This window comes from Bos taurus, chromosome 3 (genome assembly GCF_002263795.3).
Source record: "Bos taurus isolate L1 Dominette 01449 registration number 42190680 breed Hereford chromosome 3, ARS-UCD2.0, whole genome shotgun sequence".
NCBI lineage: Eukaryota > Metazoa > Chordata > Mammalia > Artiodactyla > Bovidae > Bos > Bos taurus.
Genome location: NC_037330.1, coordinates 80,155,562 through 80,179,298, shown reverse-complemented (window position 1 = coordinate 80,179,298; position 23,737 = coordinate 80,155,562). Strand labels below are relative to the sequence as shown.

Here is a 23,737-nt window from a genome sequence, read left to right as displayed (position 1 = left end):
TCACTTTTATCAAGACGCTTTTTAGTTCGTCTTCACTTTCTGCCATAAGGGTGGTGTCATCTGCATATCTGAGGTTATTGATATTTCTCCTGGCAATCTTGATTCCAGCTTGTGCTTCTTCCAGCCCAGCGTTTCTCATGATGTACTCTGCATAGAAGTTAAATAAGCAGGGTGACAATATACAGCCTTGATGGACTCCTTTTCCTATTTGGAACCAGTCTGTTGTTCCATGTCCTCTTCTAATTGTTGCTTCCTGACCTGCATATAGGTTTCTCAAGAGGCAGGTCAGGTGGTCTGGTATTCCCATCTCTTTCAGAATTTTCCACAGTTTTTTGTGATCCACACAGTCAAAGGCTTTGGCATAGTCAATAAAGCAGAAATAGATGTTTTTCTGGAACTCTTGCTTTTTCCATGACCCAGCGGATGTTGGCAATTTGATCTCTGGTTCCTCTGCCTTTTCTAAAACCAGCTTGAACATCAGGAAGTTCACGGTTCACATATTGCTGAAGCCTGGCTTGGAGAATTTTGAGCATTACTTTACTAGCATGTGAGATGAGTGCAATTGTGCGGTAGTTTGAGCATTCTTTGGCATTGCCTTTCTTTGGGATTGGAACGAAAACTGACCTTTTCCAGTCCTGTGGCCACTGCTGAGTTTTCCAAATTTGCTGGCATATTGAGTGCAGTACTTTCACAGCATCATCTTTCAGGATTTGGAATAGCTCAACTGGAATTCCATCACCTCCACTAGCTTTGTTCATAGTGATGCTATCTAAGGCCCACTTGACTTCACATTCCAGGATGTCTGGCTCTAGGTGAGTGATCACACCATTGTGATTATCTTGGTTGTGAAGCTCTTTTTTGTACAGTTCTTCTGTGTATTCTTGCCACCTCTTCTTAATATCTTCTGCTTCTGTTAGATCCATACCATTTCTGTCCTTTATCGAGCCCATCTTTGCATGAAATGTTCCCTTGGTATCTCTGATTTTCTTGAAGAGATCTCTAGTCTTTCCCATGCTGTTGTTTTCCTCTATTTCTTTGCATTGATCACTGAGGAAGGCTTTCTTATCTCTCCTTACTATTCTTTGGAACTCTGCATTCAGATGCTTATATCTTTCTTTTTCTCCTTTGCTTTTCACTTCTCTTCTTTTCATAACTATTTGTAAGGCCTCCTCAGACAGCCATTTTGCTTTTTTGCATTTCTTTTCCATGGGGATGGTCTTGATCCCTGTCTCCTATACAGTGTCACGAACCTCCATCCATAGTTCGTCAGGCACTCTGTTTATCAGATCTAGTCCCTTAAATCTATTTCTCACTTCCACTGTATAATCATAAGGGATTTGATTTAGGTCATACATGAATGGTCTAGTGGTTTTCCCCATTTCTCCAATTTAAGTCTGAATTTGGCAATAAGGAGTTCATGATCTGAGCCACAGTCAGCTCCTGGTCTTGCTTTTGCTGACTGTATAGAGCTTCTCCATCTTTGGCTGCAAAGATTATAATCAATCTGATTTCGGTGTTGACCATCTGGTGATGTCCATGTGTAGAGCCTTCTCTTGTGTTGTTGGAAGAGGGTGTTTGCTATGACCAGTGCATTCTCTTGGCAAAAGTCTATTAGCCTTTGCCCTGCTTCATTCCGTATCCCAAGGCCAAATTTGCCTGTTACTCCAGGTGTTTCTTGACTTCCTACTTTTGCATTCCTGTTCCCTATAATGAAAAGTACATCTTTTTTGGGTGTTAGTTCTAAAAGGTCTTGTAGGTCTTCATAGAACTGTTCAACTTCAGCTTCTTCAGCATTGCTGGTTGGGGCATAGGCTTGGATTACGGTGATATTGAATGGTTTGCCTTGGAAACGAACAGAGATCATTCTGTTGTTTTTGAGATTGTATCCAAGTACTGCATTTTGGACTCTTGTTGACCATGATGGCTACTCTGTTTCTTCTAAGGGATTCCTGTCCACAGTAGTAGATATAATAGTCATCTGAGTTAAATTCACCCATTCCAGTCCATTTTAGTTCTCTGATTCCTAAAATGTCGATGTTCTCTCTTGCCATCTCCTGTTTGACCACTTCCAATTTGCCTTGATTCATGGACCTGCATTCGAGGTTCCTATGCAATATTGCTCTTTACAGCATCAGACCTTGCTTCTATCACCAGTCGCATACACAACTGGGTATTGTTTTTGCTTTGGCTCCATCTCTTCATTCTTTCCGGAGTTATTTCTCTACCGGTCTCCAGTAGCATATTGGGCACCCACCAACCTGGGGAGTTCCTCTTTCAGTATCCTATCATTTTGCCTTTTCATATTGTTCATGGGGTTCTCAAAGCAAGAATACTGAAGTGGTTTGCCATTCCCTTCTCCAGTAGACCACATTCTGTCAGACTTTCCACCATGACCCGCCCGTCTTGGGTGACCCCACAGGCATGGCTTAGTTTCATTGGGTTAGACAAGGCTGTGGTCCATGTGATCAGATTGGCTAATTTTCTGTGATTATGGTTTCAGTGTGTCTGCCCTCTGATGCCTTCTTGCAACACGTACCATCTTACTTGGGTTTCTCTTACCTTGGATGTGGGGTATCTCTTCACAACTGCTTCAGCAAAGCAGCCGCTGTTCCTTACCTTGGACGAGGAGTAGCTCCTCACCGCCCCCACTCCTGACCTTGAACATGGAGTAGCTCCTTTCGGCCCTCCTGCGCTCACGCAGCCGCTGCTCCTTGGACGTGGGGTTGCTCCCTTCGGCAGCCCCCTTCGGCCGCCATGGCTGACCTTAGATGTGGGGTAGCTCGTCTTGGCTGCTGCCCCTGACTTCGGGCATGCGGTAGCTCCTCCCAGCTGCCGCTCCTGACATCGGACAGCGTGGGTAGCTCTTCGCTGCCGCTCCTGTGCCGACTCAGCCTGGCACTCTCAGTCGCCGCCCCAACCTTGGGCGAGGGGTAGCTCCTCTCGGTGGCGCTTCTGCGCGGTCCGTCGCAGCCGGCGCGGTTCTTTATTTTCTTTATTTTTTCATACTTAAGTAAATAGAATCTCTCAATATAGATTTTGTTTTTCTCTTATATATAGTGTGTCCTTTTGATCTCCAGTTCAGTTCTTTCCTTTCTGGAAAGCTCTCCTGTATTATGGGCATCCCTGGTGGCTTGGTGGTAAAGAATCTACCTGCCAAACAGGAAACGTGAGTTTGCTCCCTGGATCAGGAAGATCCCCTGGAGAAGGAAATGGCAACCCACTCCAGTATTCTTGCCTGAGAAACCTCATGGACAGAGGAGCCTGGTGGGCTACAGTCCATGGGGTCACAAAGAGTTGAATATGACTTAACAACTAAACAACACAATTCCGGTATTATACCTTTTTGTTGGTCCATCTGTTCAGTTTTTCTGTTGTATTGGATGCTATATTCTTTGTCTTTATTGTGTTTTGTTTAATTTTTCTTGCTGCCATATTTCCTTTTGCCTTCATACCTGTTTAGAGCAGAGGAGAACAAATCTGCTTATATTCCATAACTATCTTATAATTTCTCAACCTTTTGGTTCCGTGCATGCTATGCTCCAGGGACTTTGTATTCAATATGCCCTCGCCCTGCAATACCCTGCCCTCCACCCTCCCCATCCATGTGCATTGCTGCATTCACATCTCTACTCAGATATCCCCTCCTCGGAGAATTCTTCGTGTACCATCCCATCCTGTCTATCCACGTCTCTCTTCCTTCTTACCTTATAATCATGTGGTGTTAGATATATATCTGTATTTCAGTGCTTCATACTTCCTTAGCCCCCGCCCCGGGTGTACGGCTCAGAAAGCAGAGATTATATTTGTGTTGTTCATGGTTGTATTGCCAGTGCCGCCCACTGTGTTTGCCCATAGAAAAGCTTAATAAGTATCTGTCCGATTATAGAAAGTCTGGCCTGCACCCTACAGATAAGCCTGTGTAGGGGATACTTGGGGCAAAAATGTGGGCTGTGGTGAAATAATTTACAAATTCCTTTTGTTTCAACTGAGACACAATGGGACCAATTTTTCCCTAATTTCCCTCATTCCCTAGAGAATGAGGAAGCAGAATTCTTAAACAGAAGAGCCTTTGAGCAAAAGTTTTGCAGATGCAGCACCTTCCTCAGTGCGATGTACATCTTCCCTTACTGGGAAGAGGGCTTAGTGCTTTTAGAATAGCTTGTTTAAGCACAGGGATTTCAAGTTAGTCATTGTCAGCTACGTCCTTAAACAGGACAGATCCTTCCACTGATGCCAGAAGATGTCCATGCCATCTGGGAATTTCCCCACGAATGCCTGCCTACTAGGAATTCTTTAATTTCAATAAGCCATTTCCAAGATCCAAACTTGTGATTCAAAACCAAATTTTCTGTATCCTGTATTTATCAGTAGATCACTCAGTAATGATTATAGCCTATCTAGGTTTTTAAATCATTTACTACTAACCTATAAGCTCTTTGAGAGCAGTACCCACTTCTTACAAATCTCTAAAACCCGAGGGTATATAACAGGAGTCCAAGTGTCCCTGGAAGATCTCAGTGAGCAGGAAGCATGCCCTCGAGCACTCCTGGCGCAGAGGGAACTGTGAGCTCATAGAGTGATAAGAGGTAGCATAAGCCCCCTTTGCCAACATCTGGAGCACAGCTGCTTCTTAATCTTTTCACCATCTGTTAATACAAATTGGCTGAAATAGAATATGGAGGTCTCAGATATGCATACAAATTAATATTGTGTAAACAGATAAGATACAAGAGAGAAAAGTCCTTCACAAAACAGATTTTGATGGTGCTTAGTTTTAAGTTAATACTAAAGGGGTGGTGTGAATGCCCCACTGGATTAGGGGAAACCATGGAAGAATAACTGACTGCTTTCAGCTTTAATCCTTCTGTGATTAATTGTAATGAAGAGTCTGTAACCTGGTTCTTATTTTCCCAACAACTGGGAAGAGATGGGTGGTTAGAAGCCTCCATGCTGGCCCCAGATCTTACTGGAGGTAGGAAGGGGCCCTGAGGTTGCTTGACCTTTTTGCAAGCTGCTGATCCCAGGCGGATGTTGGAAGTTGCCCTTCAGAAGTGCCCTTTTATTTCCATTAAGTGGCGGGCTTTCTTTTCTGCCTGGGAATGTGGTGGTGGACTCTGGCTCTGTGCCTTTCCTCTGGAGTGAATGCACTCCAAATTAGAAAAACAGAAATGTCCTAGTTCCTCTAGTCCTCTGCTGCCTCGGCTTGTTGCTGTGACCCCTCCTGCTCCAGCTGCCCTCCCCCAGGCTCTTGGCGTGGCTGAGAGGGGCTGGGGTCAAGGCGCAGTGGCCAGCACTGCTGGGAACATATTACCAGTCCGGAATTTAGTGACATCTCCCTGCACCTAGTACATCTTTTGGGGAGGTCTAAAAAACAATCTGTGAGGCACTGTAAGCAGTGATGTCACACGATTGCTTCTGGGAGACATTTAACTGCATAACATTTCTGCTTTCAGCATGGATGGGCTGTTTGAACAGGACAGTGCAGCTTTTCCAGGCCGGGTTTTGAGATGAGATAATCCCATTGGGTTTTGAGATGAGGAAATCCCATTGGGTTTCCTGGATGGTGCAGTGGTAAAGAATCCACCTGCCAGTGCAGCAGACGCAAGAGACAGGGGTTCAATCCCTGGGTTGGAAAGATCTCCTGGAAAAGGAAATGGCAATCTACTCTAGCATTCTTGCTGGAGAATCCCACGGATAGAGGAGCCTGGTGGGCTGCAGTCCATGGGTTCACAAAGAGTTGAACGTGACTGAGTGACTGAGGACGCACTCACGCAAGGATCCCATGAGGCCGGTTTTTCGTTCTCTTGATCAGAAACCAGGCAGCAGAACAGTCTCATGTGTAGTTAGAGGGAGGAAAGCAAGCTTTCTGTGCTTGAATATGATGCTTATTTTATTTGATCTGTTGGACTTTCTGGTTTCCTCAATAATGGAATATATTCACTTGGAATAGCCTGATAAGGAGCTGGAATGCTGATAGTCATTTAAAAGCATGTCTTTGAGGATTACTTTTAGTAAAAAATAAAACCGTACCACAGCTGCTGTTCTAAGTGGAAAAATTATTAATGCTGCCACCTGTTGACAGAACTTGAGTGTGCATCAGTCCACTTGGTCAGTAATCCCTGCCTGCCTGGAATACCATATCCACGTGGGACTGTATCCTGGGCCTTTCAGGAATACACACAGCCCCAGCCCTCAGGGATCTTGTAATTTTAATAGGCACCATGAGCCAGCATATTTAAAGAATAATGAATATCCATAGCTAGAGTGGCAAGTTCTCCTTGGGCCTGCCTAGTCTAAATCACTTAATTATGTGTTTAAAGACTTTATGTATGCATTGAAATACTTTCACATTCAGAATAACCATTCCTATTTAGATTCAGCTTTTCTCTTACAAGACTTCCAAGGGATCATGGTTTAACATTCTCTACATTTGTTAATTATTTGTTTCCTTTCAAATCCTAATATCTTAGCAATTCAAAATACTGAGTTGAATCTCATATGAAGAGTAGCTTTCTAGAAGAGAGTTTGGATGAGTGGATATCAAATGATAACTAAATGTATTCTAAAGTAAGTGCCCACATTTACCCCACCTCCCAAGTCAACATGACCATCTCATGTTCTGATACAGGGACATCTTGCTTGACAGGTTTCAGATAGTCTTCATTCTACCCCTCTGACTTCATGTTCTTTTTTAAAAATGTGTATGGATGCATAATGATGTTCTTTTAAAAATGGCTTGAAACGTTCTGGTCATGTTGCACCTCTTCTGACATTGTCTTCTGAGAATTACAAATGAATTACTTTAAGGATTTGCTCAGCCCACCTTGGAGACACTGATGTAAATCAATTCAAGGGATTCTGGAGCTACCATGCTGCCTTTTAGAATACTATTTCCTGTTTTATGGCCTGAAGCCTTTTATTTATTTATCCACTCCATTCATTTATGTGTTTGGCTGCATTGGCCCTTCTAAGTTGCAGCCTGTGGGATCTTTTGTTGCGATGAGCAGGCTTCTCTTTATTTGTCATGTGGGGGCTTCAGAGCGCGCCGGCTCAGTAGTTGCCCTGTGGCTTGTGGGATCTAGTTCCCCGATCCGGGATCAGACCTGCATAGCCCAGAAAAACAGGCTGAGAAGGCTCAAGTTTGAAAGTGACCTAAAGGGTGATATTGGAGAGAATTGTAACCAGGCATGTTGACTGTTTTCATTGTTGCCATTGGACTAAATCTCAGGAGCTTGAATGATGGAGCCATCGTTACACAAAATGCTCAGGACCATGTAATATTAAGGCTTCGTTTCAATGCTCCCAAAAGTATTAAGTGCATATATTAAAATTTTTCACTTATCACAGGGAAATTTAAAATTGATTCATAAAAAAATCATCTTTTTCAATAGATCAAAGGATATGGAAATTTGTAAAGTATAACATTTTACTTCTTAAATGCCATTTTTCCTATAATGAAATTTTGTGTGCTTCCTGTGGGGCTTTTTGATCAACTAATACTCAAGTCATTTTTGGGGTCTGTATATACTAGCTACAGATTTTCTATGCAGTAAGCATGGTTTATATATAAATTGTAAATTTATAAAACAACAAAAACAACCATGCATTCACTGCATTGGGAGGCAGATCCTTAACCACTGGACCACCAGCGAAGTCCCTGTCCTGAAGCCTTAAAGTTAGGATCTGTAGGTTGAAGGATATTCGTATTTTAATCATCTCTAGACAGATGAACACTGCTCCCCTACTCCATGGAGCCTTTGTTCTTGTGGCTAACTAGAGTGACAGACAGGACTTGAGACCTGGGCTGTCAGCTGTGGCCGAGTTGAGCTCCCTGGTGCCTGGGTGGGGACCAGAATGCAGAGTCTGTGTGCTGAGCTGTAACTATGGCCAAGTGCAAAGAGCAACCAGCAACCCCCAAAGTGTTAGAAAATCTCAGAAGAGGAATTAAATATGGGTCTGAATGTGAGAGCCCAGTAGGTTGGCACTATCCAACATGTTTTTGAAATCTGTTCCTGGTGAATCCAGCTTATTTTGTACACGATTCCATTTCCCACCAATTCCTCTAGAGGCCCTCAAAAAACTCAGAAACAGTTCTAGGGGAGCTGAGCAGACTGCCTTCTACCCTCATTAGACAAGGAAAGTTTAACCAAGATGTGAGTTTTTATTTGTTGGGGGAACTGCTCTTCTTAGAGCTGCCTCTTCTTTCCTAGGGCTTTTTTCAGCTCTACCCAAAGGATAAAGAACAATATTTTCTTGTCAGGGTAGTAGCTAAGTGTTGCTGGAAAATGAGGCCCCAGGGACTGTGACTGAGAATTCAGGTCTGTAAGTGATCTCTAAAATTCTGTACACACTCCTCAATTAAAGTGTTGCTTACATCTTCAATATAAGGGCGTGTGTGCGTGTGCTCAGTTATGTCTGACTCTTTGCAACCCCATGGATTAGTAGCCTGCCCAGGCTCCTCTGTCCATGGGATTTTCCAAGCAAGAATACTGGAGTGGGTTGCCATTCCTACTCCAGGGGATCTTCCCAACCCAGGGACTGAACCTGTGTCTCTTGTGTCTCCTGCATTAGCAGACAAATTCTGTACTGTCTGAGCCACCAGGGAAGTCCACACTCACATGCTATGAAACCCCAATTCAGAAAGTCGGTTTGTTTTTGAAAATCAAAAGAGAAGTTGCTTAATGCATTGATTTTAAAGTCATCAAGCCATTCCATAACAGAAAGAGGGCTACATATTTAGTTTACAGAGCTCAAGAGAGTCATATAATTTCATGAAATTATTTACAAATAAGGAAGACTAATTAAAGAAGTATGCCACTGTGTGCCAGGCAGTGCTACCTTCCAGGGCTAAGGCCAAGGTGTCCACCCTGTACTTGGTCTTAGGCAGATATGATTTGATCTTTTACTTCCTCAAATACCAGGTAGTAATAATCTGATCTAACAGAAATTGTGAGAGTTGAAAAAAATCTAGTTAGCAGTTTATTTAAAGGCAATGTATATTTTTTCTATTTTGAAAACACTTTATCTCAGTTCCTATTGCAGAAGCACCATGAACATACTTCCAATCATCATTTCCCAGCAGGTGGGTGCCTTTATGTGAAGGGGATGCTTAGCCAGAGAGTCAGTGTGGGAGGATGGAGAGGATATAGCTGGGTGGCTATTGGCACAGGAGCCTAGACTGCAAGGTTAGAAGTACCTATTTCTCTGCTGAAGCCAGCCTGAATACTGGATGACAAGAGGCCAGCAAATGAGGATGGGAAAACAGTCTCTTTTGATGCTATCTCTAGTACTGGAAAGGCTCTTGTGCCTGGTGGGAGCATGTGTTTACCTTGGGTTAGGCTCATGATAGCTGATGAACTGAGACGTGCTCTGCAAGATAGGTCTGTCCTCGCCTCTGCTTGAACTTGCACTTTCCTTGTCATAAGAACAAAGTTGAAATGTGCCCTGGGTTTGGTTCTCTCTGTTCCTGTGTCCCTTTGCAAAGAGATACCACTTAATCTCTTACGAGATTCTGTAATAAGCAACATCAAATTTAAGAAAAGAAAGTTGGGCCATTGGGTAATTTCCTTTACTGGAGAAATTAGAAAAGAAGCCCCAGGGAAAGCCTAGAATAAACTATCTGTTGTGAAACTCCAGTTTTGTTTTCCCAGTCCACTGCAGAACAGTTCTCTTGCCAAATACAATAGAAACAAATTACTAGAAAAACTGAAAGGAAAAAACCACCAAGTTCAAGCCCAAATTTTAGATTCAACAGCTTTAAAATTACTCTGTGGAAATCCTATAAAATTCCTAAATGTTTTTTCTCATTTCTGTACTTACTGTGATGAAGGCTTACACTGGACTGCAGACCAGTTATTGAGTTTAGTAAGATATAGGTAATGGATAATTTCTCATGGAACTTGCAAAATACTGTAAGCAAGTTCATCAGGGCATAAACTTTGCAAATAATTCAAGGCCCTGTACTAAGTTGCTCATCAGTGTTAATATTTTAGGAGCAAAAGCGTAAAGAATGATCAAGACAGAAAAGTCCCATTTCTCGGAGAGTGAGTGAGAAAGGGATAGAAAATAAACATGAATACTCGGAAATTATTCATAGTAATAAGTAATAGAAAAATTGAATAGAATAGAATAAGATAACGAGAGGGAAGTGGGACTATTTTAAATATACTAGTGTAAGAAGTCTCCCCGAGGAAGTTTTATTTATGCAAATATCTCAAATGATAAACAGTCATGTTCAGGGAATTGTAGGAAGAACATTCTAGGCCGAGGACAGCCAGTGCAAAGGCCCTGAGGCAGAGGTATCTTTGATACAAAGGTAGTGAGGCCTGAGGAGAGCAATACTGAATGCAAGTTGATGTGGCCAAAGTCAACTGTAGGGAAGTGTAGATAAGGAAAATGGTGTCATGGGCAGCCCAGAGATGAAGCTGTGCAAAGAGGTGAGTTGGATTATAGCTACAGAACATGCAGGAACAAGGAATCAGGAATCTCATCCGTGACTTAGCTCAGACTCCTGGTAATAGAATATGCAAAAGATGATGGATGAGGAGCCTGGGAGGAATGGGCTTTGGAGAAAAGGGCCTGGCCTTATAGACGGGCAATAAGGAAGGCTTTGAAGGGAGCATTGGAGAGAGTTTTCTGCAGAGGTTGTTACCTGGAGCAGGGGCATAGAGACAACTTTGGGTGGGTTTTGTCATATTCAACTGAACAAACACTCTGATATCACCTTGGCATTCATACAACTTGGGGATTGTAACACAGGATGTGGCATGCTCATGTTTGAATAACTGACTTCCTATAATAGGAAAAGGAGTTCTTTGATGGTTAAGTGTTTTAGGGCCAGGAAGACCCATCTTTTCAAAATTCTCCTGTTACTTCTAATGATAAAAGGGTAGAGATGGGATGGTGTCCTTTTTGAAGGGATTTAAAAGTTTCTCTTCTGAATATTGCATCTTCTATTATACTTTCTTTCCTGTTCTTCATCCATCTGGCTCTTTTACCTAACTAAGACTTAAAGGACATTTTTTTTTTAAGTGATATTGGATACAGTCAGGTTTTTAACAACAGATCAAACTGACAAACTGTTTAGAAACAAGATACTACTGTGTAGTTCTATCCCAGCCAAACCTGGAGTGAAATTTAAAGCAGGTCAATGCCTAGAGGGGGAATTGTTCAGTGGCTAAGTCATGTCCAGCCTTTTGCAACCCCATGGACTGCAGCATACCGGGCTTCTCTATCCTTCACTATCTCCTGGAGTTTGCTTAAATTCGTGTCCATTAAATCAATGATGTTATCAAACCATCTCATACTCTGCCATCCTGTTCTCCTTTTGCCTTCAGTCTGAACCAGCATCAGGGTCTTTTCCAATAAGTCAGCTCTTCATTTCAGGTGGCCAAAGTGTTAAAGATTCAGCATCAGTCCTTCCAATGAATATTCAGGGTTGATTTCCTTTAGGATTGACTGGTTTGTTCTCCTTGCAGTCCAAGGGACTCTGAAGAGTCTTCTCTAGCATCACAATTCAAGAGCGTCTATTCTTTGGCACTCAGCGTTCTTTGAGAGCGGTCCAACTCTCATATCCATACATTACTACTGGAAAAACCATAGCTTTGACATAGCTTTGTTGGCCAAGTGATGTCTCTGTTTTTTTAATACACTGTCTAGGTTTGTCATAGCTTTTATTTCAAGGAAAAAGTGTCTTTTAATTTCATGGCTGCACTCACCATTTGCAGTGATTTTGGAGCCCAAGAAAATAAAATCTGTCATTGAGGGTGAAAGAGGAGAGTAAAAAAGCTGACTTAAAACTCAACATTAAAAACACTAAGATCATGGCATCTGGTCCCATCACTTCATGACAAATAGAAGGGGAAAAGTGGATGGGGAAAACATATATATAATTTGGGATCAGCTAACTGCAAAAAAGAAAGTAATACCTGTGAGTCCAAATTTCAGTTGCAGTTTATTTCCCCACGTTTAGCAAAGTAGGGTGAATTTATAAGTTTTGCAGTATCCATATGGTTTCAAAAGCATCAGTTCTTTCTGAGACTGGAATTCTGCCCATCTTACTGTTAAGGTGCAGGCTCAAATGAAGGTCTGAGTGAAAGGTTGTACTTTAATTGATTTGGATTTTAAAAATGTGTATGTGTGTGTGTGTGTGTGTATGTGTATTTAGTGGTAACCTAAGAATAATATACTCATAAGCTATTATAAGGGCTTCCCAGGTGGTGCTAGTGGTAAAGGGCCTGACAGCCAATGCAGAGGATGTAAGGGACGTGGGTTCAATCCCTGGGTCAGGAAGATCCCCTGGAGGAGGGCATGGCAACCCACTCCAGTATTCTTGCCTAGAGAATCCCGTGGACAGAGGGGCCTGGCGGACTGTGGTCCATAGGTTGCAAAGAGTTGGACACACCTGAAGTTAGTACATACACACACACAAGCTATTACAACTAGAAGGACACAAATATAAATTTGTCCCTTTGGTTCTTTAACAGAACAGGAAATGGAGGTGTTACAACTTGCCCAAGGTCACACAGGTAGTTAAGAGCAGAGCTTACACCAGAGCTGGGACTAGTCTAGGTTTTAGTACTTTTTGCTTTTATCATGTGACTCCTTAATGTTTTATATTCCAAATGCTGAAGCTAGGTTATAAAGTAGCATATTTTCTGCTCATATTCAATTTATTGAAGTCAATATAAATTCCTGACTTTTAAAGTTCCTTTCTGGGTAGTATTTGTGCAGATTTGATTATTCTGTCTCTGAAAATAATTCCAACAGCTAATTAGAATTGGGAAGTGTCTTGCATATGATGTATTTTGTTTTGGCATTTAGGTTTTCCTCGAACATTAGTTCAGGCTGAAGCCTTGGACAGACTATGTGACCTGGATCTAGTGATCACTTTGAACATTCCATTCGAAACGCTCAAAGATCGTCTCAGCCGACGTTGGATTCATCCTCCCAGTGGAAGGGTATATAACCTGGACTTCAACCCACCTCATGTACATGTAAGAGTATACAAAGTACTTTCACACGTTGACAAGGAGGTAAAACATTTCAGTTGAAAAGTGGGGGGACAATATGAATAGGCTATTCCAAAAAGAGCAAATATACATAGCCAACAAATATTTTAAAATTATCATTCACTTGTAACGAAGGAATGTAAATTAACACTTTTATTGCTGGTTAGGATCTGGGAACACGGTACTGTTATCTGTATTAGGTATATGAAATGTTAATCATCTTTTAGAGAAGCAACTTAACAACGTACATTAAAAATTTTAAATACGTATTTCATTCACCCCACTTCTGGGAGTACAGTCTATGAAAATGTAAGCACTAGCAGGTAAGGTCATGTACACAGGGAGACTTATTTTGGTGCTGTTTGTAATGGGAAAAATAAAACTTGAAAACATTACAAACGTTCATCTCTAGGGGTGGCTTAATAAATTTGGCAATAATCACATTTTGGAATATGATGTAGTCAGTAGAAAGAAAGTTGAGTTAGTACTATATTCATTGGGAAGATTTCCCAGAGAAGGAAATGGCAATCCACTCCAGTATTCTTGCCTGGAGAGTTCCATGGACAGAGGAGCCTGGTGGGCTACAGTCCATAGTGTTGCAAAGTGCTGGGTGCAACGGAGGGACTAGTGCTTTACTTACTATATTCTTTGGCCTCGAGTAATATTTTCCCCTGAGTGTTGTTAAGTGACAAATGCGAACAGCAGAATGATTCCGTTTTTGTAAAACCATGACCACCCTTATTTATGCATATCTGTTTACATGGTGATAAGTGCTCTCTAGCTTCATAAAAGTAGGGATAAAGATACAAAGGATCTATCCTGGGCTGCCAGTGTTTGGGGCTGGGGCAGAGTAAGGCACAGGGTTAGAGTGAGTGGGGTCATGTGAGAAGTGAGCATGAGGATGTACAGGGATGAGAGAGAGCCAAAGGCAAAGAAGATTGCCCTTTAAAAGAACTTCACAATATAATAACTATGTGTCTGCATAAAGTTAAGTACATGTAAAGGTATATGGTTAAAGAAACTTTTGGTAAACTCGTTTAAAGAGTTACTGTTCCTCCTGGTAAAGGCATGAATTAGTTCAGTCTGATCATTCTTATTTGCTAATATATAGTATTACTTGTCCCTATCTAAATGTGAAAGGTGTGGCTATTGTGTCTTACTGGTTTAATGTTTATGGACTGGGATAGACTTGAATATAGTCAATAACAACTATAGAAAACTACTTCACGGGGTTATGGATGGATACCATCTAGTTCCTTAAGTCATCATTAGGTTCTTATAAGCCCTTTTCATTTAGGTTAAGCAGTAGTCTCCTTTTGAAGTCTTCTTTTAAAAATGTACGTTATTCTGGAATTCCTTTGTAGAGCCCTTCCATTATTCCATCCCAAAAAACAAGTATGGGGGGAAAATGGATAAGGAGGAAAAGAGGGTTCTGAGTTGGCATTGGAATCTAACACAAATACATCATATTTTGGCCCTCCTTAGACTTGCTGATGTGGAGATTCTTGTAGAATTTGAGTTGCTTTCCAAAGCCTGGGTACCCCTAAAAGAGCACTGCAGTTGCAATGCTATTTCCAAAGACAGCAGTGGAAGTGCCAGTTTGGGCCAAGTCAACCAGCTGCTGTGACCAAGCTTCCCTGGGAGAGATGCTGTTGTCCTAGCATCCTTCTGCTCTTTCTGGAAGCAGTGTTGTATTTCTGGGTGCTCTAAAGTCCTGGAAATGATTCCTGAGCTTTGCAGCAATAAGTAAAATAAAGGAGAGGAATGAGTGATGGATCTCCTTCTCCCACCCCTCATCTCTCCTGTTCCATCAGGGTAACAGCCCTGTATTATACACATGATACTTAGGTGGCTCACCAGTAAATTCTAAGTGTAAGTTATATACTTAAGGCTTTGTGCTGTATTGGAATTTTAGTGCATTTCAAACTTAGAGCCAATTCTGGATTATCCAGTTGAATGCCTGAGCCTTCTGCTCTATGCCTGAGTTCTGCTCTATTCTGCCTTTTGACAGATTGATTTCCTGTGACTATCTGCCTTGGTAGTCCAATAGCCATGGACATGGGAGGTGAAATTCTGAGGTGTCCATTTTGCTTTTGTATGCAGATATAGCTCCCGGGGAAGTCAAAGTACACCAAAAAATCAGATTTTCTAAAATTACAGTTTTTCAGTTGCCAGAATGTTTGTTTGTGGTTATCATGGGTATATGATTCATGCCTATTTTGTTCTAACTTTAGATGTCATTATTTGATTTGCTAAAATAACCTGAGTAAGTTTAATCTTAGAAGAACTACGTGATAGAATTTGAAAGTAGCAAAAACAGGCCTGACATACCTTCTCTTTGATGAGTGTTTTTCCTAAGGAAGCCATTTGGTTCTTTGAGACATTCATTTTCCATTTTAAGAACTCAAGCTTTAGAAAGAAGCTAGTTTTAGGAATATTTAGAGGACCAGAGTGACATTGTCTAGTGGCTGTTTTGTTGTTGGGCAAAGTGGGATGGAATTTTGAACTATGAATTAAAGGTGTCATTTATCAAGCAGTGGAATATGTTTGGAAATATCAGAAGTCTTAAAGATTTCATGTTTCATCTCTTATGAAAAAAGCTTAACATACTTACTAATGCTGTTTGCTTTTCAACCACCTTCATCGTTTTTATTGTCCCCTGGGGCTAACTCATCAGGTGGTGGGAATCAAAGGTGAATGTACAGTTTTGCCCAGGAAAGTTTTTACGTATGGAATGGCTTAAGTGTTGGCCACACTAGCTGCTTTCTCTGGTGTCTGTAGGGCATGGATGACGTCACTGGTGAGCCACTGGTCCAGCAGGAGGATGACAAACCTGAAGCAGTTGCTGCCAGACTAAGGCAGTACAAGGATGTGGCAAAACCCGTCATCGAGTTGTACAAGTGAGTGTGCTTCCGTGTTTCCACGCCACTTGGCCAGCTGAAACGGTGTGGCTCCTCACGGGAAGGACAGTGGGTTGCAGTGGGGTGGTGTTTCTTTAAGCTTGACAAACCTGAAAGGCCAAATACCTCTCAGATGAAGTCAGATGAAATGCTGGTGTGTACATGGGCAAGAATGCCTGATGTTTTTATGCTTAAACTCTTATAAGGACCACAGCCTGATCATCTCTGTGCGATTATCAATTTGCATCTAGACATTTTCATTGTCTTAAGGGACTGAAATAATGGTTTACATTTTGATACTCCCACATGTAAATATATGACTTGGATAGAAGATTAGAAGGGACTTTTTGGCTTAGATATGTCTGGAGGGAGTTTAATAAAAACTAAAGCTATAAACTACAGGTTGCAAATTCAGGTAACTACAGGGGCCAGGCAGGTGATGGAAATGAGTGTCAAACCTGGTGGGAGGCATGTCAAGCTGGGCAATTGAGTGACAGTTGAATTAGACAGCTCCTCTGTTGCTCGAGCCAATTATCACCATGGAAGCACTCAGGCTAAGTGTGGCCAGTGAGCCTGTTTTTCAAAAGAAGCAGAAGTCAGGCTTTCTCTGCAGAAGAAAATCCCATATTTTATAATATATTGGCCAAAAAATTAAAAAAAAAAATTCTTGGCTATGTTGCACAGTTTGTGGCATCTCATTTCCCATCCAAGGATTGAACCTGGACCCCTGGCAGTAACAGCAGCGAGTCCTAACGTCTGGACCACCAGGCAATTCCCTAAAAAATTTTTAATAACTTGGACGCCAAACAAAGCCCATGTATGAACTGCATTCAGGACAGCAGTGTGCAGCCTCTGCTCTAATCATTGTCTGATCTTGTAGCCCCCAAATAATTTAGCCAGCCTTCAGATATGAAGTTCTTGACCATTTATTAGGATACATCTTGTGTTTCATGATCTATAACAAAGGTTTTAGAGTAGCAAGGTTTGTCACTGATTTGCTTTTCACTGTGTGTATTGAGGCAGATTTGGGGTTGTCCCTATAATGTTATCATGTTTTTAAAGGAGAAGAAAAGGTGGCATGACATCAAGCTTGCCAGAATTGCAGAGGATAGGACTTTATTTAGTTGTACCGAACTGGGGGTGTTGATACATTGGTTTTGGGACTCAGTGATGTGTGACATAGACCAGGAGATTGCGTTTACATTGTACCCAGGATCTTCATCTGCGCTGATATCATGTCAAAAGGAAACCTAAAATGCCCTGTATGTCGGACTTTGTTTTTCAGGAGCCGAGGAGTGCTCCACCAGTTTTCAGGAACCGAGACTAACAAAATCTGGCCCTATGTTTACACGCTTTTCTCGAACAAGATCACACCTGTTCAGTCCAAAGAAGCCTACTGAGCCTGCGCAGTGGAAGAACCAGGAAGATATGGTCATTTGTTCAACTGTATGTGTAGTGTTGGTGCCATGCCCCAGTTAGCAGCTAGCTGAGATAGCTTGCAGTGTCTTTTCTAGTTTAAATGGTGAACAGACATGAAAACTAATGAATAGAATGAGTTAATGACGAGGCTCTTCTCTGCCTTTCTAAAAGAGGGGCCACCTACACGTGTTTAAGATGTCCCTGCACATGTCTCAAGTTCTTTATAAGAAAGGAAGCAACACAGGCTGGATTCCAAGCGGTGTATCACCCAAGCTCTAGTTGATTTTCCACAGCCAGGTTGTTGCCATAATAGCTTTTTCACACATGACGGTGGTGCTCCCTGGCTCTCTCCAGCCCCTAAAGGCTGTTGAAACATAGCACCAGGAGGCCTGAGAATGCCAGGGGCTCTAGCTGCTTTTGTCCCTGCTTCTCTGGCATGTGCCCTCCTGGTGACAGTGGGATTGAAACAGTAGCTCTCAGTGATTGCTTCTCTGGCCTTGAGTGACTGTCCACAGTTCACTTTTTCCTATTAGGAATGACGCCTTCTCTGTATCCGTGCTCCATTGAATCTCTTTTTCATACATCCTAGAATGAAAGGACTTGGCTTCTACCACTTTTATTAGACATCTGTTTTCTCCCTCCCTAGACTATTAAGTAATATTGTTCCTGCTTTTATCCCTCTCAGATTCCTGTCTGAGAGCTGAGAGCTGCGGGACGATGTTCAGTCTCTCTATGCACCAGGAGCTGAACCGCGTGGAGGGTCTACTTAAACTGTTCGTCTGACTCTCATGAGTTGACACCGCTCCTTTCTTTTATTGTGGCAAAATAAAACCCTAAGAGTCTTTGGGGAACTCTCAAAAACTGGGAAAGATTCACCTCCATAAATGTTAAAAGATTGTATCTTATGTATAGAAGTAAATAAGACCATATGGAATTACTGGACTGAAAGAATAGTTTAGCTTATAATGAAGACAGAAAAATATATATTTTGAAAATGCTGCTAAATATTGATGCTGACAGTGTTTTTCTCGTGTGAGTGACCCAAGCATATTATAAATAGTTGGTAAAGGGAATGGAGCCTGTGGGGTCAAGGAAAATGTTGCACTACCTGTGCCTAGACTCATGATGACAGCTTTATGATTATGGGATTTGATAAAATTGTAATTTTTTATTCTATTCCAAAGATGCTTTCTATAGGATGGCCATTAGGTCTAGAAATATAGATCACACTATTTTGTCATTCATTAGAATGTAGCATCAATAAACCATTTATTAAGGATTTGCCTCGTTTCCAGACTTGGTGGCCACTAATGCTCGCCCTCCTCTGGGAAAGACAATGAAATTTATTCCTGTTGCCTTAAAAATAGATATCCTCTTCATGCATCGTGATTGTACCAGCAAGGGTCCTTTAGTATTTCCAGGAGTGACTTCTGTCTAACTCCTGATACTGCTGAGAAAACAAAAGCCTTTCAGCATAGGTGATGTTGGAACACATTATTTATTTTCTGAAGATGTCACAGTGAATTTCCAGTCATTCACTGACCCATGGATTCTGAATGGTAGCCATGCATCTTCTCTACAAATACTGCCCCTACTCTGGCCAGTCCCTCTCGCTTTGTCCCTTCATGTGAATGTTCTTTGGCTACCTTAGTGGAAACACAGACCAGTTTCCTCCTCATCCTCTGAATCCAAGTGAAGTAAGATTATTTACTTTCTAGGTTTATGCAGTTAAAATGCCCAGTTCAGATTTGTGAAACATCGGTGCATGATAGTGACTTTTGAAAAGAGTTGTGTTTGAATGCCAGTTGATGGGGATAGGGTAAAAACCAGACATGCAGATACAGCTCAGGTTTCCAGGGGAACCAGGCATAGAGAAAAACAAGTCTTATTTGAGAAAAATTGCACAATTTAGAGTAGTTTTGCCATGGAGACAATTTCCATAAAGTAGGAAAAGTAGAAAGTTAAGGTTATTATAGGGATCATTCAGGAGAGGAAAGTGTGTGCTTTTTTGGAAGCAGAAAAATCTTCAAAACTTTCCTCCCTTCTGTTGATGTTTAGCAGATGCTCCAATGAAATCATGGCCTTTGGAGTTTTGGGAAGAAGTATGGGAAATGGCCTAGGTGATCCCTGACTCGATACTCTGCTCCTTCATCCTCCCCTCCCTTCTCCCTTCCAGCAAAATAGACACTTAAAGCCAGTGTCAGTGTTGCTCAATGCCTCTCAATAGTGTGTGCTATTTCTGAGGTTGCCCGCAGTAGAGGGCAGTCACCTTTGCTGGGTGAGACCATAATGAAAGCCAAACACTGTTCCCACGGGCTTTTGAAAGATGATGCTTGTTTGATGATGTTCGATAGCCTAAAAAAAATGTTTCTGGTTTTCTTCAACAAAGTCTAGCTTTTCCTTCAATGATTTTACACTAAAATAAATAAAATTTTCTTGAAAATATTTTGACCAAGATAAAATTAAAGGGACCTATTTAGTTTTCCTTCTACTGCCACACATGAGGTTCCATCGAAGCTAGGCACAAAGAGTAGTTTGGGTGGTTTCTAAAATTCTTACATATCCCCTCCTTCTCTGATTCTAGCCAGCTCTGCGTTCATTTTGCTTTCTCTTATCCCCACCAGCTTCCTGCTTATTGAGAACTTGAAAACACTGCTGTGTTTCATATACTCTAACACTAAAGCAAGCATATAATAGGTACCATATATTGAAGGCCTGCTGAGTGTCATATGTGTACAGTTTTAGGACATTTGCAGACATCTCATTTAATCTTGCCAGCATCCTTTGAGACAGGCATGATCCCATGCTTATAAACAAAGCGAGGGTCGGCAGAGTAAAGCATCGTGCCCTGGCTTCTCCCAACGCGCAGTGTAGACACACTTGAACGCGGGCTTCCTGGCTCTGCTCCTAGATGTTGACTACCTGCATCCTGTCCCAAGCAACACAGGGCTCTGAGCTTGCTTGTATTTCCAAGTGGCCTCACATCCAGAATGGCAGGGTTCACTCTGGTGACATCCACCTCTGTGTGAGAGTGTTCCTTTTCCTTTTTCCCTTTTGCTTAAGCAAAGGAAGCTGCTAGAGGAGAGTCTGAGCCCTTGATCATCCATAATTGCTCACTTATAAGTAAATTGAGGGCTTCCCTGGTAAAGAATCTACCTGCTTTGTGGGAGACCTGGGTTCGATCTCTGGGTTGGGAAGATTCCCTGGAGAAGGGAACGGCTACCCACTCCAGTATTCTGGTCTGGAGAATTCCATGGACTGTATAGTCCACGGGGGTCGCAAAGAGTGGGACATGACTGAGCGACTTTTACTTTTGTACATAAGTAAAATGAAAGGCTGTCAAAGTAGACCTGGCTTGGGTCCAGGCTACTCTGTGGCGGCGGCAAGCTCATGGTCCTCCTTTGTTCTCTCGGTGTCCATGGTTTTGTGTCCCTGAAGGGACCCTGATGCTTGCGCCACCCCAGCCATGGTGCTCACACACTCCCCTAGACTCCTGGGAGCCCTCCAGACACTATTCAATACTTTGTTTCCCTGACATCAGAACAAATGACTGCCTTGCCTCCACCCCCAAACAAGGCCCCCATAGTAACTGATCTTTCCTACAGTGCTAGCTGGTGAGCAGGTGGTGATTGAGCTCCTAATCCAGGGTCATCCTAGACTGCAATGTCATCCTCCCTGTGTGACGTTGCATCATTAACATCGTCCTGAAGGCCAAGCCCACGTCTTTGCCTGCCTTCTGATGTGGTGGCGCTGCTTATCACTCACAATTCTGGCAGGAATGGCTTCCCACCTCACCTGCCTTCTCCAGGGTGACTCTCAATACCTTCTGATAGCTCAGTTCACATGAGTTCCAGCTTCATCCAGGGTGTGCCCCTCTCTTTGGTAGGGAAGGGGAAAAGGTAAGAATAGGCACAGGCAATGGAGGATTCTTGGGAAGCAGGTGATGCTGTGGCCTCTCCTGCCATTTCTAGGTTGAGTTTTTTTCTTTTCTGGCCATACCATGAAGCATGCAGAACTTACCCAACCAGGAATCGAACCTGTGCCCTCTGAAGTGGAAGTGCGGAGTCTTAACCACTGGACTGCCAGGGAAGCCCTATAGGTTGTTGACAGGATAAATTTTGATAGAAAGATGCCTATGTAAACCCATAAATAGAGTTTTTATACTTTTTAAATCACTGGAAACTGAGTTCAGTATCTGATTTCGGTTATTTGTTTAAAGAAGTTTTAACTACCCGCTTGTGGTGTGTGTTGGGAGCAGGAAGGGAGGGAGAAGTCTTTGCTTAAATCATAAAGACAGCAAATTTCCAAGTATGTTCAGGTATCAAAAGGGCTTGGTAGTCACTGTTTATTGGTGCTATGTGCACTCCATCCATTATCTAGTTAAATCCTCAACAATTAGCCTAAGTAATAGTATTATCTCAATTATCTTGCCTCCTTGTGTTTTAAAACTGAAATGCTCGTTTACTTAACCTTTTCCTATATGGGGATTAATCAGGAAATTCAAAAAGGCTTTTTAAATATGTTTCTCTAGTTTGAGCTCCCTATTCTCATGGATAGGTAAAACAATGTATTTGCTCCCACCTGGAATCTTTGCTTTTGGCTCTAGTGCCAAGACAGGAAGTGGGCATCAGCGGGTCCTGGCGGTAGCCGCACACTGCATATGCAGAGGACGGTGTTTCGTCTGTCCTCTGCTGGGTCACGGGATGTCTGGAGGCATTCATATCTACCTGATGGATTTCATGTGTTGCTTTTCACTTAATAGACAATATCTTTTCTTGCTGCAGTAATTTTGCCAGAAAGGCAATTCGTAAGATAGAGTCATGTCTATAGTATGAATTGCGTTCTATTCCCCTCCATCTTCAGCAACTTCCTTGTCTGTTCGGTGTTTCAGAAGAGGAACCCAGTAACAGACGCCTTTTAATGTGGGAATGTGGTCTGGTCATAAGGTCCCTTTCCTTATATAACTGACCCAGTCTGGTTTGCAGATGCAACGTGTGCAAGACCCAGATGACGGGGAACTGTGAAGCCATATTTCAACTGTGAGGAAAATTTGCTTCCTGCGTCTGTTGAGACATAATTACAGTTGCTGATAAATGCCATACCTTATCTTTCTTTTAACAAATTGCACAGTTCTTGCCAAAATAAATGTCATTATCTGTATGCTTCAGGAAATTCCCTAAATTGGTGTGTGTGAGTGAGTGTGAGAGAAAGAAAGGTAGTGTGTGTTTTGGGAAGGGTAGTGTTGGATATATTCATTCCTTCTTTGGTGATAATTAGGCTATTCTAGAAAGCACAGTGTCATTCTTGAAATAAAAGATTTCCTGTTTAAACACATGTCAAAAGAGCATTGCACCTTGAAGATTCTCACTGGGGTTGATGTGTCTAATATCACTTCATGAAACCTTTCTCTTGAGACAGAAATGTGCTAAATAAGGACAAAGTTTTTTGTTTCATTTAGAGAAGAATAAAGGGAAGAAAAATGAAAACTCAATCTTTATGTCAGCTCCAAGGTGTCAGGGCATAGAGGGCTTTCCTAGTTTTATGAGAATTTGTACTACTGATTTTTATAGATTCTTGTTTTTGAGATGAGTAGATCTTGGGAAATTGTTGCATTACAATGGCATTTCACTGTGATTCCTCTCAAGCTCAAATCAGTTCTCTAACCTAATGACAACTTGCCTCTGGTTTACTCTCCTGTGAAATGTCAGCTCCATTTTCCCAGAAGTTGTGTGTTTACGATGAGTCAGTGCTTTTCCTCAGTGTGAAAGTTATCAGCCCTCTTGATTTTGGTGTATGTGCTTAATTCAAAGTATCTAAACCTGTAGTCTAATCTGTACATGCTCTGTTAATTGTGTTATTGATGATTTTATCTGGCTTGAAGATCGATTCAAACTTTTTAATCTGATAGAAATAAAGTTTTTTCTGCTTATAACTAGTGAATTCATTTAACATTTCTATATAGCCTTTTATACTTGGCAGTACACACCTTCACAAATGCTCTCATTTATGCCACTCTGCAACCTTCCCATTATCAACAGTGTTTTCTCCACTTTGAAGATGGGGAAAACAGAGAATATAGTGTTCCCTGGATAATGTGATAGTTGGTGGCAGAGCAAGACCCCAAATCCAAGATTTATGACCCCCCCAGTCTCATTTTCTGCTACACTATGTTGCCTCACTTTGTTTACCTTCAAACTCCTTTATTTTCCAGTACTTTACTTTTTACCTATTTCCATGGACATTCTTTATTTTTGAAGTAACTGGATGATGTAAGTAGATCCTATCCTACAGGTAAGGAGACTGGATCAGAGTGCCTGACTCTAAGGTCATCCCGTCCAGGCTTACTCAACAGTAAGCAGTAGTCCAGCAGACCTCCCTGGTGGGAGCTTGAGGTGTAGAGGAAACAGA

The 23,737-nt window shown here is 42.0% G+C and overlaps 1 protein-coding gene across 3 annotated transcripts in view; it reads left to right on the top strand.

Annotated features, from left to right (window-relative positions):
- Positions 1 to 23,261, top strand: part of AK4 (adenylate kinase 4) — a 171,320-nt gene extending 148,059 nt beyond the window's left edge. For 2 of the 3 annotated variants that reach the window (XM_059884469.1, XM_024988806.2), the window contains exons 3-5: positions 12,823 to 12,995; positions 15,792 to 15,910; positions 17,196 to 23,261. In XM_059884469.1, the coding sequence (XP_059740452.1) occupies positions 12,823 to 12,995; positions 15,792 to 15,910; positions 17,196 to 17,310 (407 nt within the window). In that variant the 3' untranslated portion in view covers positions 17,311 to 23,261. 3 annotated transcript variants of the gene reach the window in all.
- Positions 23,262 to 23,737: the final 476 nt, after the last annotated feature.